At 38.8% G+C, this 14,770-nt stretch overlaps 1 protein-coding gene across 1 annotated transcript in view; it reads left to right on the top strand.

Annotated features, from left to right (window-relative positions):
- The window catches only part of cavin1a (caveolae associated protein 1a), a 30,106-nt gene extending 16,165 nt beyond the window's left edge, over positions 1-13,941 (top strand). The window contains exon 2 of the mRNA XM_041778264.1: positions 9,639-13,941. Coding sequence (XP_041634198.1) covers positions 9,639-10,400 — 762 coding nt within the window. The 3' untranslated portion in view covers positions 10,401-13,941. The remainder of the gene's footprint in view (positions 1-9,638) is intronic.
- Positions 13,942-14,770: the final 829 nt, after the last annotated feature.

The following is a 14,770-nucleotide window of genomic DNA, read 5'->3' as shown; positions in this document are numbered from 1 at the left end:
TTCTTAATATAGTTGAATTGATTGATTGGCTCACTGCGGCAGAATTTAAAATTTGTTCTTTTTCTTGCAATTTTTCTAGAGTAAAACTCAAATTTAACCCATATGTCCTTTAGTGTGGTGGGGGGGGGGGGGTTATATAATATCTTCCAGTCCTATTGGTGCTTGTTCACACAGAGGCGTAAATGGAAAAGTACATTTTCTGTCTTTGCGTGGGACCTGGGATTCCAGCGGTTTCTGAGTTATGGATGTGGGAAGAGTGAGCTGTGGAAAAGGGCTTCCCCCTTTAGGTCCTTATGTGTGAAATCACAAATCCCTGTGACAGAAAAAACCCAAGTAACTCCCTTCCTGTGGTGTGCTCTGTAACATGACATGGCCATGCTGCCTGCATGCTGCACAGAGCCCCCCTCTCTTTGAATGTCTGTGCACAGAGCTGGATTGTCTGTTAGTGTTTCCTGCTGCTACTTCATCATGGCACAGTCTGAGCAGCATATGCTAAAAATGGAAAGAAAGTTTAACGAAACAGAAATTTAATAAGTGCCTTCAGTAATATGACTCTGCCCAAAAATGCCTAATGTAGTGGGCAGGCGTCTCGTCTACTCATCTGTGAATTGTTTGTGACTTATTCAAGAGTGTGGGTGGCATAAATATTAATGGCCAGAGCACATTAGCGTCCTTATTTTAGACTCCGAGCACTCTTCAGAGATCAAAGCAATGCAATTCAGGCCTCTACATGGCTCTTACACGCAAACCTCCACCTCTGCTTCTTGTCAATCACTCATTTGGCCTTTTCCATCCAGGAGGGGCACATGGGTCAGTGATATCACTCATTGTGAAAGCTAAGTGCACAGCTGCGAGGACTGGACAGGATCAGACAGCTGCTTCTGTGACTCACCGGAGAGGCCTTTCATCACACTGCCTTAAAGGGAATGGTGTGTGTATTGGTCTGCAAGGAAACAAGTTGTTAAGAGTCTGCATATACATATATGTTCATGTAACAGTGAATATTTACATGCATGGGGTTTGATATCAGCTCAAGGGACTAGACTGTTGCTTTTTTTAGATTATGATAAACAAAATAAAGTAATTCAACCCCCAAAACACAACGTATACTCAAAGCATATCCCTTATGTTGATTTGCTTGGATAATGCTTGGCATTTGTTGATCACAAGATTTCTACAGCTATAAATGCACAATATATATTAATGGTACAAGACTGTACATGCATTTCAATCATTATAATGCATTTGAAATAACACAACCTAAACCAAATCCACAACCATAAGCACACAGTACAGCTATTTTTAACCACACACAATATACATAATTTAAAACCACATTTTTCACAGAGAATTTAGCTTGCAATAATCCATAAAACATAACTGAAAAAAAAAAAAAAAATTAATGCCATAAATAAAGTATTTGTGCATGACAACATATTTAAATAAACCAGGAATGATGGATCAGTGATGGTCTTGTTACAGCAGATGGGGAGACACAGAATGTCTTTATATAGTGCTGATTGCGAACAGTTTGCTCTGTTGTCCATGGTAACAGACAGTGATGACATTTTCCCTCCAGTGACTCACCCAGAGAACATTTTGTTTCTGATAATGATTGGACGATTAAAAATCATTGTTGTTCTTATATGGACAGCTTTAACTGAAGTATCTTCTGAGGATTATATTGTCTTATTCATTATCTAACTTTTAAATAATCTTACATTTACAAATATAGAGGGTGATGCAGATGTTTCTTGTAAAGGCGATTTTAATCCACTTCACCCCTTTTAACAAACTGGACCAGTCATGAGAAGGGTTGCACTGGTACAGATAACATTGATGCCATTGATGCCATTGATACTGAGCCTAAATGCTCAGACTAGTACTCTTAAAACATTACATGTACTGTACTCAATTTCATTTTACATCATGACGTTAGCCTGATGAGTAGAGCAAACTGAAAACTAAGTGAAGGGTTGTCGTCCCACCATCTGCAGGGTTGAGCATAGGGATAGGATGCATTGAAGCAGCAGGTAGAAATGAGGACCTAGGTGCCCTGAACCTCAGCATCAGAGACTTGTCTAGGGACTTGGCATGTCATCTCTCTGGCGGGGAAGGAACTGGCGCTAGTGCAGGAGGTGGAGCAATACTGGCTCTCCTCCACACACAGCACCAATTCTGGAACCAAACCCCCAAAGAGAGGCTTGACTCTGGAGTTGCCCAGGGTGAGAGGTGCCAGGCAGGTGTGGGGATACTCACTAGACCCCGGCTGGAAGCCTCCATGTTGGAGTTTTCCCCAGCGGACTAGAGGGTCATCTCTCTGCAGCTCTGGGTTGCAGAAAGGAAGGCTCTGACTGTTACCGGTGCATATACACCGAACAGCAGTTTGGAGTACCTGGCATGCTTGTTGTTTGGGGGGGCTTAAACATCCATGTGGGCAATGACAGAGACATCTGGAGTAGGGTAACTGGGAGGAACGACCTGCCCAATTCTGAACCTGAGCAGTGCTTTGTTAAGACACTTCTGTGCTAGCCAGATTGGCCATAACACACCACATTCCAGCATAGGGATGCTCATAAGTGTACTTGATACCAGAGCACCTGAGGCCAAAGATCAATGATTCACTTTGTTGTGATTTCACCAGATATGTGGCCGCATGTTGTGGACACTCAGGTGAAGAGAGGAGTGGAGCTGTCAACTGATCACCACCATGTGGTGAGTTGGATCAGATGGCAGAGGAGGCTGCCAGAAAGACCTGTTAAACCCAAATGAGTAAGGTCTTCAACCCCCACCTCCCAAAGAACTTCTTGTGCATCTGGGGGTAAGTTGGGGACATGCAGTCCGAGTGGTCAATGTTCAAAGCCTCCATTGTGGAAGTGGCTGCTAGAAGTTGTCGCCAGAAGACCGTCCGTGGCTGTTGTGGCGGCAACCGTAGAACCCAATGATGGACACTAGTGGTGAAGGAAGCCATCAGGCTGAAAAAGGAGGCCTTTTAGGCCTGGCTAGCCTGGGTCCTGGAAGCAGCTGATGGGTAGCGGGCTTCTCAGAGGGCTGCAGCTTCAGCGGTTGCAGAAGCAAAAACCCAGGCGTGGAGGGAGTATGGGAAGGCCATAGAGAAGTACTTTTGGTTGGCCTCAAGGTTATTCTGGCAAACCATCTGACTTAAAAAGGTCCTCAGTGGCAAGGTGCCAGGTGTAGATGAGATTTGCCCTGAGACTAAAGGACCTGGGCGTTGTGGGGCTGTCATGGCTGACACACCTCTTCAGTGTCCCATGGAAGACTGGGACAGTACCTGTGGAGTGGCAGACCAAGGTTCGACGATCCATGTTTACAGCCACTGTTTTCTTGTTTAGCCCCCTGCTTTAGTTTTGACTTACTGCAAAGCATTTTTAAAGCAGGTTGTACTTGTTGCACTCTTAGTTTACATCTCTTGGCTGCGAGCTCTCCTGAGGTAAGACTAGATCATGTGAGGTCATGTGAGGTGGAGATCTTCCCTCTGGCACACACAGTAATTTTAATTATATCCTGTAGTGAGTGATGAACCATTCGTGTTGTATCTTGTATTGTGTCAAGTTTTGAGAGGAAAATATCTTTGAAGTTTTTCCTCATGTGCATGATGTAACCTAAAATTTGAATGAGTAGTATTTAAACTCCTGTTGCTGGGATTTTTATAAGGCATCCCCTGTGTTTGCCTCCCTCTGAAGGCCCGCTCAACAGTTGTTGGCTTGTTCGACTGATCAAGCGCTCCCTAACACAGACGCACTTAGGGAGTGAGAGTTCCTACTCTTTCTTGCCAACTTTTCCATGAGTTCTGGTTCATGTCTCTCTTGGACATTAACTACAAGTCTCCTCTTTGAGGGGAGCACTCGCACTCTGTCACCAGTCCCCTGGCACCTGTCTGTAAACACACTCACAAACACAGACTGCTGACTTTTCCATTGCATGTACGTGGGAGGAGAGAGGAAGGTAGCACAGAGACTCTAATGAGCTACTTCCTTCAGCTCCCAGTATCTTGTTTTCTAATCCAGCAGGGAAACCCAAACAGGCGGTACTGGTAAAGTTTCCACTGATAAACTGTTTTTTTTTAGAACATCAAAAACAAAATGTTCTAACATGAAATGTCGCTATTTTTGCATCTGGGTTTCCATAAGAATCTAAAAAAAGATTGAATATCTTTTTTTGTTTAAATGTGACTGAAATGTAAGCTCTGATGCTCTGTTTTGGAGCTTAACCAATAAATAAAGCATCCTGGGGTGTCAGTAGATATCTATAAAGTACTTTTAAAGTGTTGCTGAACCAACTTTTAGAAAGACGGTTTCCAGCACAGAGAAGCCCACCAGAGACCTGTTGGTTTTGACACTGGTTTTCCACCTGAGTAGAAAAATAAAAGTCTAGCCTATGTGAAACCATTAAGTCATATATAATTAAGACCTGGATGGAATTTCTCCTGTATGTAGTGAACTCTATTTTCCACCTTTATGTCAGAAGAGTCCAGTCATTTTGCATTAGGAATGTGGCTAATGATGTATAATCATTATTAGGCAGTACATCACCCTAGTGATGATGTAATTTCTCCTTTACTTTTTCTTATGACTTCACCTGTTCCTAGGATGTTTTTTTTCCATTGGCTGGAAATGTCTCCAGAGCTGCTCCTGCTTTTGAGTTTTTTCTTCAGAATCACAGGGACACAATTGAAATTCCAATATTTTAATGTGGGTTTAACAGCTAACCCTGAAGTCCCTGTAAGAATGATGATACAATGTGATAGGAAACAATGTAAAAAGGAACAACAAGATATGACAGAAGTTCCCAGATTCTTGAATCCACAACCCCAAAAGTACAGTGCCAGAGACTGGGTACCCCCAAGATCCCTGAAGCTGGTTAAAACATATGATGTTGCACAATGCAGTTTTTGACATGACTTTTATTTCAGTATAAATCCCACTTCATAGGAAGGCTTTTATTTTACATTATACTTGTTTTATGTGTATATCTTTACAATAATGAGTAAAATCTACAATTTAAAAATTATTTTTAAATTTCTTTACGTTTTTTAGAATGTTACTTGTGACCCTACAGAAGGTCCTTACTAGGGCTGGGCAATTAACTGCAAATTAGATTAATTCACAATATGGTCTGCTGCAATTTACAAATTGCAGAAGTTGCAGTATTTCTTTAACTTGGAATATATTAAAATAGCATGTGTCTAATACATTCATTTTTTGCAGAAGCACATTATGCAAACATTCAAGTGTCAATTTTTTGAAAATAGTTTACAAAAATCCTCCTTTTCGTGTTTTATGTATGTTTTGTTTTAGTCGAAATGAGTGGCATAAAAATTATTATCCCTTTCAATAAAGCAGCTGGTATCAAATTTGCAATATGAGCAAAAATAACGAGTTCATTCTATTTAGTATTGACGAAGCCTAGCATTAGTTCAGCTTACAGCCAGCTTCACCTCCCCCACCCCAGCTGCCCCCTTCATAGCTTAAAGCTTGTTACACTCTAATATTTAGATTCAGGCTACTATGGATTAATTGCTTCTGATATTCATTGTTTTCACTGTGGAAAGTCAGAGCATGCTGCTTGACTAAGCCAGGGAGCATCTTTAGAGCAGAGCCTTCTACATCAAGTAAAAATGCACATCCATTCTGCAATAAAATAGTTAAATGTCTGTTGAGTGTTCCCGACAAGACAATATGAAATGATGTGACAGGACACATCAGATGAGACGGAGTAGGATTAACCCCGCGGTGTGTGACGAAACAATACAATAAGATATATTAAGATATGTTACAATACACTGCAATACAATTCGATACAATTAAGTATAAAATGATGTGACAGGACACAGTATGATGATGATGATTGAATAGATTAAGAAACAGTATGGTACACTACAGTATAATAGAATATGATACGTTAAAACACAACACAATGTGGTATCACACCACACAACACAATAAAATATGGCAAAATTGGGCAAGAAACTACATGGTGTGACATGGCAAAATAAAAGGGAATGATAAGGTACGCAATTAAATTACAGGAGAGGGCACCTCGTGATACAGTATGACGTGTCATGTTTATGTGACAGGGCACAATGTGATATGAATATTATATCACGTCACATTGCCTCGTCACATTGTACTATTTCATGTCATATACAATACAATATGACAGTGGTTCTCAGCTGGTGGGTCTGGACCCAAAAGTGGGTCACCGAGCAGTTTCAGTGGGTCGCGCCTATTTGTCTGAAAAAAAAAAGGTGGCAAGTCCTGAAGTCTTTATTGGACTTGCATCGATACCTTTTATTTTACCCTGCTTGACTGTAAAATTGGGTAAATTTAAATGTTTGATTGATATTTCAACTAATTTATCTCCTCTTCTTGCAATAAATGGCTACTTTTCCCATGATAATGAAGTCATTTCACAAGCTCTCTGGAAAATTGGCAAAAATTGATACATAATGATGGGGAAATTCCTCAGTTTTGTCCCTTTTCTTTTTTATATCAGGTGTTTTGGTCCAATCATGCTCCAAACGGCGACATATCCAATTAACTAAACATATGTTGTAGAAACCTTCTTTGAAACTTGGGTCTCGATTTGTCGTAAGACAGGCTGGTGGGTCCTGAGGCCGGACCAGCTGAGAACCACTGTGATATACCCGGTTCTTGTTATTGTTTTTTTCTTGAAGTCTTAAATAAACTCATGGAAAGTGTGGTAGGCTTATGTGCTCATGCATTTAAAAATATCTTGTAAGTGATGTCATTTCAGCTCAGTGTATGTTGGCAAAGCAAGTGTCGTGTTTAAGATAATTACAATGTAATGCACTCAGAGGAACTGAGAACCCATACCAGTAAATTGTTGCAGAGATATCAGCTGTTTATCAAGCTAAATTTCACCGCCCTCTGGAGAAAACACGAGCAGGTGGTTGCCATGGAGATGGTGCGCCTTGTTTATCTGTTGCTGTGTGGGAGGGGAGGTGGCAGTGGTTGTGTGAGGGGGGTTGTTGTCGGTAGGACTTAAAGCTGCAGTGGCTGGTAGCCAGAGAACGGTAGATGGAATCCAGAGAGAGGGAAAGGCCAGCCCAAAATAAACCCACACAGAGCAGAGCAGCCAGGCCAGCCGCATACACTGCATCAGATATGGAGGCAATGTCCATTTTATGAGAAGATCAGATGACAATATTTGAACTACTTTGGGAAATGTGTCAATCACATGAATCAACAGGTGCTTCTTTATTGTTTCAGAAGTATAACGTAGTATTAGGATCAATTTGTAAGTTTTGAAATTACTGCCATAACACTGCAAAACTCCAGAACGATCATATGAATAATCTGATATGCCTCTGATGCCGCAAATGTCAAAAGGCTGAATTGCAAAATACTTCTTCTGACATAAGTAGCCGCCTTTCAGGGAGTAGGCCTTTCATTAAAATGCAATACATGAACACCAAATGGTTGTTTTATGCATCACATGGGATGAGAGGAGAGGAGGTACGTCAAAAAATAGAACCATAGAGTAAAAGCAAATTTAATCTGCAGTGACAGCAAGGCAGGGGGCGGAAGAGTGATTATGCTTCAAGTGATATCAAACGAATGAGGTGCTCATCAGTGTCAGAAATGAGGCAAAAATGCAGTGTGATGACATGATGATGTTTATTAATTTGACACATTATTGCAGCCTTATGCAAATTTGTTTTTAAAATATCTTCAACAAGTAATTTTCGAATTTGGTAAAAACACATGAGAGCAAAGTTACATAAAGCTAGGGAAGTTATAGGTCAAGTTTTCGAAAATTCTATTTACACCTGTTTATTTGCAAATTTCTTGCTTAATGACACTATTATTATTATTATTATTATTATTATTATTATTAATAACTTTATTTGTATAAACACCAAGAGCGATAAAGACAATAACAGGAGGATATAAGCAGTCAAATATAATATGAGAAACAGAACAAGAGCCAGTGAAAACAATAAAATATCAATGAAGGGGGAAAAATCTGAGTAAAATAAAGCTCTATAAATATAAAGGCATTACAATGAATACATTTTATAGCAAAAGTAGAAAGTAGGAATACAGTAAAAGAGACAAGCATTTTAGAGATGAGGTAAATAAAATTAAAAAGGAATGAGAGATTAAGAGGAATGGAAATATGCTAAATAATTAAAAGGATCATAAAACAATCTGTTAGAAGATAAAAAAACAAATTACAAGACGACATCACATAAAAGCAAGTCTGAAACAATAAGTGAGAAGTGATTTAAAAGAAGCGAATAATTCTGCACACTCTATATCCTCAGGCTGGTTGTTCCAAAGTTGAGGAGCCCTGATGGAAAATGCTCGATCACCTTTAGTTGTAAGTCTTGACTTTGGAACAACTAGGAGACCCCACCTGAGGATCTAAGGCTGCGGACTGGCACATAGGGGGTTAAAAAGTTCTATTATACTATAGATCAAAGCCAGACCCTTAAGTGCTTCATGATCCTTTTCTTTACAAGGTAATGCCAAAATTTTAAAAGGCAGATACTGCTTCAATTTCAGGTTTTGTAGTATATGATGTGTTAAAATTCTTTGTCAAGAATGCAGTTGTTAATTCATTTGCATAACAGTGTGCAGATTCCCAAAACAGCAGCAAAAATTATTTTCTTCTATAACTCTTATTCTTATTATAGCTCAGACTGTTACCAGAATAATGTTACAGTCCTTAGTGTACGTGTAAATGAGTCTATTTAAATCAAAATGGTACAAAGAGGTGTGTTGAAATCTGGTACTAGGGTGTAGTAGGATGGGACCTCTAATCTCTGGGATCCCAGATTTACTGTGAGGAGGATAAAGAAGCAGATGGTTGTGGTATCATATGAACAAGAGTAAGACCAGGGGGAGTGTTATGCTACCCCTCTGTATGTCTGTGATCACACTGACACTGTCCTGCCAATCAGTATGTTAAAGTGACTCGTGACACTACTGCTGTATTGTACACACATAAATTAATTTGTCCAGTTTGTAAATTGTTGCAATCTTTCCTGTACATTGTTACTTACACTGAGACTCTCAGGTTCTTTCCAGTAGAATTAAATTTGTGGTTACTCATTCACATCTTTTATTTTTCAAACATATTTGAATATTCAAATTAAGAAGTCTTGCTTGTTTACAGTTGCATTAAAAAAAAGGTTTGTAGTCAAAATTATGAAATTGCACTGACTTTTATTTGAATCGCTGGCAGAATCGCAAGAAATATAAATGATTAGATGTAAAGCCTTGGCTTGAGTATGGCCATGCAGTAGTTGGTAATTTGTCCTTAGTGTCACCACTAGATGGCACTCTACACTAGCTACTCTACAACCACTTGACTGAGGTGAGCACTACATATTCAGATAACTATGAATCAGGGAGGAATTATTCTTATGTTCAATTTAATTTCTCAGCCAAAGGCTATTAAATCTACTTTGTGTGGATAATTATCCAATGACGTATTAAATGGGATTTCATACAATTAGTGTCCCTTATCAGCTGTACTGCTGTGAATGTCAAATTGAATAATTTAATTCACTCAGTCAGCCCTTAACAGAATGATGCGGTGGCTTCATAATAATTGTTTTTCCTTTCTTTCCCATTTTGCTCCCTCAGGACCAAGTGAAGCCACCAAAGTCCAAATCAAAGACAGGAGAGATGGCTGAGGGTACAGTCGTAGAGGGGCTTGAGCAGATACCTGAAGAGGGAAAAGAGGGCGTTACAGATAATCTCAATTCAGATGAAGAGGTGGAGATTGAAGAGATCATCGAGGAGTCTCGTACCAAGCGCCTCCAACGCTCCACCAAGCAGCAAGTGGACAATATCAAGAAAGCCTTCTCCAAAGAGAAAATGGAGAAGACCAAACTAAAGACCAAGGAGAACTTGGAGAAGACCAAGCAGAGAACCCGCGAGAATCTGGAGAAGACGAGACAGAGGACCCGTGACAACTTGGAGAAAACCAAACACAGCCTGGAGAAGAAGATTGGCAAGCTTGGGACCCGCATGACACCCAACCAAGAGCGCAGGGCGAAGCTGAAGAGCTCCAAAGACAAAGTGAAGAAGTCTCTAACTCCTGACCACACCGTCTACGCTCGCTCTAAGACGACCGTGTACCGCGTCCCTCCTTTCACGTTTCATGTGAAGAAGATCCGAGAAGGTGAGGAGGAGGTGCTGGAGAACACAGAGATGGTGGAGGTGACCGAGGCAGAGGGCCAGCCGGGGGGAGAGGAGAACGGGCTCGGTGTGCATGTGGAGGTGGAGGAAGGAGAGCTAGTGAGTGTAGACAGCCCAGAGATGGAGGCTCTGTTGGAGGTGACTGAAGACTCTCAGCTGGTCAGCGTGGATGCAGACCACCTAAAGAAGGCCCAAAGCGAATAGAGTGTCCCATGTCTGCACGGATGTGAGGAGAAGAAGGAAGAATGAAGAGAGTTTGATAAAAGGGTCTAAACACAAGGACACAATATTAGTCGTAGAGACTTCTTCGATGTGTTCTCAAGTAATGATAACATTTGTTTTCTGTTCTCTTTTTATTGTACCAAACAGGGAGGATTTTCATATTTGCTTAGCTTTAGCACAAAAATAAGAAAACACAACAAAAACACAGCACTTACTTTAACATTGAGGCATGCTTCAGGCTGACTGGTTATACTAGCTTTGACTATTAAGAGTGTTTGTGGTCTGTTAGTTTGATTAATTGAGTGAAACAAAGAAAAAGGTATAAATAGTTTCTATTGTTGAGCTGTTATGTATAATGTAATATTTTCTATGAATGATATGCACATTGTCACGTGTAAACAGGAAGTTGTTGGGTGCATTTATAGAGGGTTTAAGGGATGTTTTCTGCACAGTTAGAGTAAAATTATGAACAAATGGGCAACATTTAGAGAAGTAGATATGGAAATTAAGATTAGATGATGCAGAAGGGCAGGATATGAGTTGGACTGGAGTTGAAATAGATTTTGAATGAAGAAAACAGTATTATTACATACTAAAAGCTTTAGAGATTTTATACTGCCACTCACTCAGACATGTGTCCATAATCTAGTGACTGAGCGCATCAGCTACGATGCTGATGATCTGAAAGTAGACGCAGGAAAAATATACAGGGACAATTATGAATCACAACACCTGTAGGTGACTATTTATTTTAAGACCTAATGTTTCTGTTTGATAGTAATGAAAGTATATGTTTATTTTTCTTTATTTATAGAGCATCTTTTAAGTAATCAATGCGTCTGAAAATGAAATAAAATTCAAACAGAAGCATCATGAGGTTGTCACAATACCAGAATTTTAAACTTTTCTAGTAGAGCCAAAAAATATTGGTTTGGATACAACAGCAACAAAACAGTAATTTTAATTTTCAAAAATGTTTGACACCCACTGTCTTAGATGCACAAAAACGTTGGCAATGTTCTCTGACAAAAGGCTCAAACAAAAGGCTGTATTTTTTTTGTTACAACTGATCATCAAAATAACAGAGACCATTAGATGTGGACTTTCTAATGATATCAAATAAAACATGGTGTAATTAACTCATTATTGTTGTAATACTTCATTTCTTCTGAAAGATGTGGACATTTAAACAGTTAGAACAGTTTCCTATCACTTGCTCACCTTAAGTAGCCCATCCCACTTGACCCACTTCTGTTCTGATGCAATTGTCTTCCGCTGAAGCTCTTTTTCTTCTGGTTATTGGGAAATCCTCTCACAGAATAAAAAATAACTGACACAATGAATGAAAACCTGATTTGCATTAAATACTACTTACCGCTATTTTCCTTAAATTTTGCACAAAGTCACATCTTAATACTGACTATTGCCATGGCAGCCAATAACAATGAGAAGCATGAGCGCCGTGTTGTCATACAACATAAGGTGAATGTGAGGATGACATCAAACTGCGCTGTGCTGGGTGCCATATTTAAAGGAATACTTTGTTTTGCTTAATTTGAGTTACCTGACACCTTTCATCTATACTGAAAGAAAAATGTTTTAAAAACTGAATGGCTAATAAAGGATTTAAAAGTAAAGAAAGAAATGAAAAGAAAGCTAAAAAAAATCTATCAGGAAAACTGAGTTTCAGCCTGAAACAGATGGATAAAGAGAAATGTGCATGAAAAATGAAACAGATTCATACAAGTTGGCAGCTCAGGACAGGACTGCAACTCTGATTAACCCAGAGATGGTAAACGCACATGACTATTGTACACTGGTAAAAGTAAAGTAAAAGTTAAAATTGCCTTAAGTTAAAATAAAAGTACTGGTCTATAAATCAACTCAAGTAAAAGTAAAAAGTACTGAGCGGCTATTGAGGAGTTGTATAGTGAAATATAGTTCATCATAAGAAGTAAACAGTACCTTTCCTTATTGGCAAAAATAAGAAAATAGCTCTACAAACAGGTTGTTCAGGTAAAGCCACACCTCTATAATAAAGTAAAATACAAAGCAAATTGACACTGTTAATTAAACTCGTATAGAGTTCAAATTAACAGTTTAAAAGTATCTATTTTGATCCATATTATAGTTAAATTACACTTTTGAAAGTATTAAGAACTTTACAGTTTGTCAGAACTGCTGTAACTCTTGAAAATCTGTGGCAAGGTTGGTCATCTGTGGAAAGAGCAAAGCTGAGAATTGGCCACACAGCAAGGCAATACATACTGATGAAGAATTTTCACTAAACATCCTTTGGTCAAAAGTCACAGGCCAGAACTCAAACTCTGTTGATAACTTCACTCATGGTGCAAACGTGTCTAACATCTTAAATACAACAATCCACTAGAAACATGAGCAAAAGAACTCCAGCAAGGTCACCGTACAACAGAGAACATCCCAACACAACTAAATACATACAAAACAAATCTAAACACTGCCCAAGGGCATGATGGGGAACTCCACCAGATCAATTAATTCCACTAAATTGGTCTAACACTGATGGATCGATACTGAAGACCATTTCACTCAGAATAGAGACAAAATTACACTTTCACACTTAAAATCAACTCAGAAATGTTTAGCCCTGAGTTATCAAGACTTTTGCTCTGGACAGCAGCTGTTTCAGATGTAGTGTAAAATAGTGCAGCTACTCTAGTTAAAACTTAAGTAGAAGTAAAAGTACTGATTTCAAAATGTTCTCAGAAAGCACAAGTACACAAAAACTACTTGATTACAGTAGTTATAGTAAATATAATAAGTTACTTTCCACCCCTGTGTGAACCACCAGTCACATATTCTAACTTTTTTCTGTTTGGACTGAGTGCTTACACTTTGTGTGAGTTTACATGCTATACATTTTTTTGTGCTCATGAGCAGTTTTGCAGAGAATGAGTGCAAGACCTGTAAGTAGCACAGCTGTACTCAGCAAACTCTTTGTGGCTTAAACCAGACAAAATACAAAGCTTTCAAAAGATCATCCTGGCAGAAAATGGGAATGTTTAATATTTGGGTTATGTCGCCTACAGCCCCTTTAAAAAAAAAAAAAAAAAAAAAAAAAGACTAATATTTTCTTGATCTTCATCAGGGAAAATCAAGTGCTGCAGCATCACTCATAGCCTAGAAATCATTTTCTGAGAAAAATGTGTTCCATTATCAGTTTTACCCAGCTTGATTTTGCGATCTCCTTTGGATCTCTGCAATACTGTAGTCCTGCTGTACTAAGTCAGTTTTGCCTTTTTCAGTCAAACAAAATGGGCAGGGTTTTCTATGATGGTGTTAGTAGTCCAACATTCAATGAGGCATGATGCAACTTCACATTCTCTATATTAATGGTGATGCACACATAGGGTCTACATGTGCAGTGTTTAACAAATTTATCAGACCACCTGTCATGTTTGTCTCAAAGACCATCCAGCATCATGAAGTGCTTTAATGTGGACTCTTTCATTTTCAGTCAGCTCTCCACGTTTTACCATTTTGAACAGGAATGAGGAATTTCAAACTGAATTCACCCAAATTTGAGCCGGCTCACTGGGCTTCTCTGAGAAGTCAGAAATTAATCAAGCATAACATTCAACCACTAAAACTCATTTTTCTGTTCAGGAATGCAAGTAATTAACTATAATTTGACATATTAATCAAGAAATAATAATGTGCTTTACTATTTTTTCAGTTTTTTTGTAAATCAGTAAATTTGAAAATTCATGGATAACAATAATAAGTATATTTCAGCATTAAAAATATCATTTGGGTTAAAGAGCTTCTACATATTGGTGTATTAACCATTGCAGAAACATAAAAATGATTTGGTAATTACCAATGCTGTTAATTTAGGGCAGCTGTGGCATAAACCTTACTTTAGTTAGGGTTAGGGTGGTCTAATAAATTTGTTAAGCACTGTACATACTGGATACTATATGTGCTTTGATTGAAAAGGAAGAGTGACAAAGAATTGTGAATCTTCACAAAATGTAGCAGTTCACCATTAAATATTTTGTTGGGCGATATCTTCCTACATAATCTCATGCCTTTAACTTGTTACTGATTCAAAATTTAAGTGAAAGCAAAAGTCAGAGAACTTAAGAACATCCCCTTTGCTGTCATGTATCTTTAAACCCATTCACAGCAGTGCTCTCATGTTTAATTCACAACTGTATATTCAGTTCATCCGTGCATGTTATACTCATCTTCTTCCACATTGAAAACCTTTGCACAGAGAAGAAAAAAAATGACAACGTCATCATTACTGTACTGTATCTAAGGTCACCATTGTCACAGCTCAACACAGCAAGTTTGCACATCCCTATTTG

Source organism: Cheilinus undulatus, linkage group 21 (assembly GCF_018320785.1).
Source record: "Cheilinus undulatus linkage group 21, ASM1832078v1, whole genome shotgun sequence".
Classification (NCBI taxonomy): Eukaryota; Metazoa; Chordata; class Actinopteri; order Labriformes; family Labridae; genus Cheilinus; species Cheilinus undulatus.
Note: the sequence above shows the minus strand (reverse complement) of the source record. Positions and strands in the feature narration are given on the sequence as shown.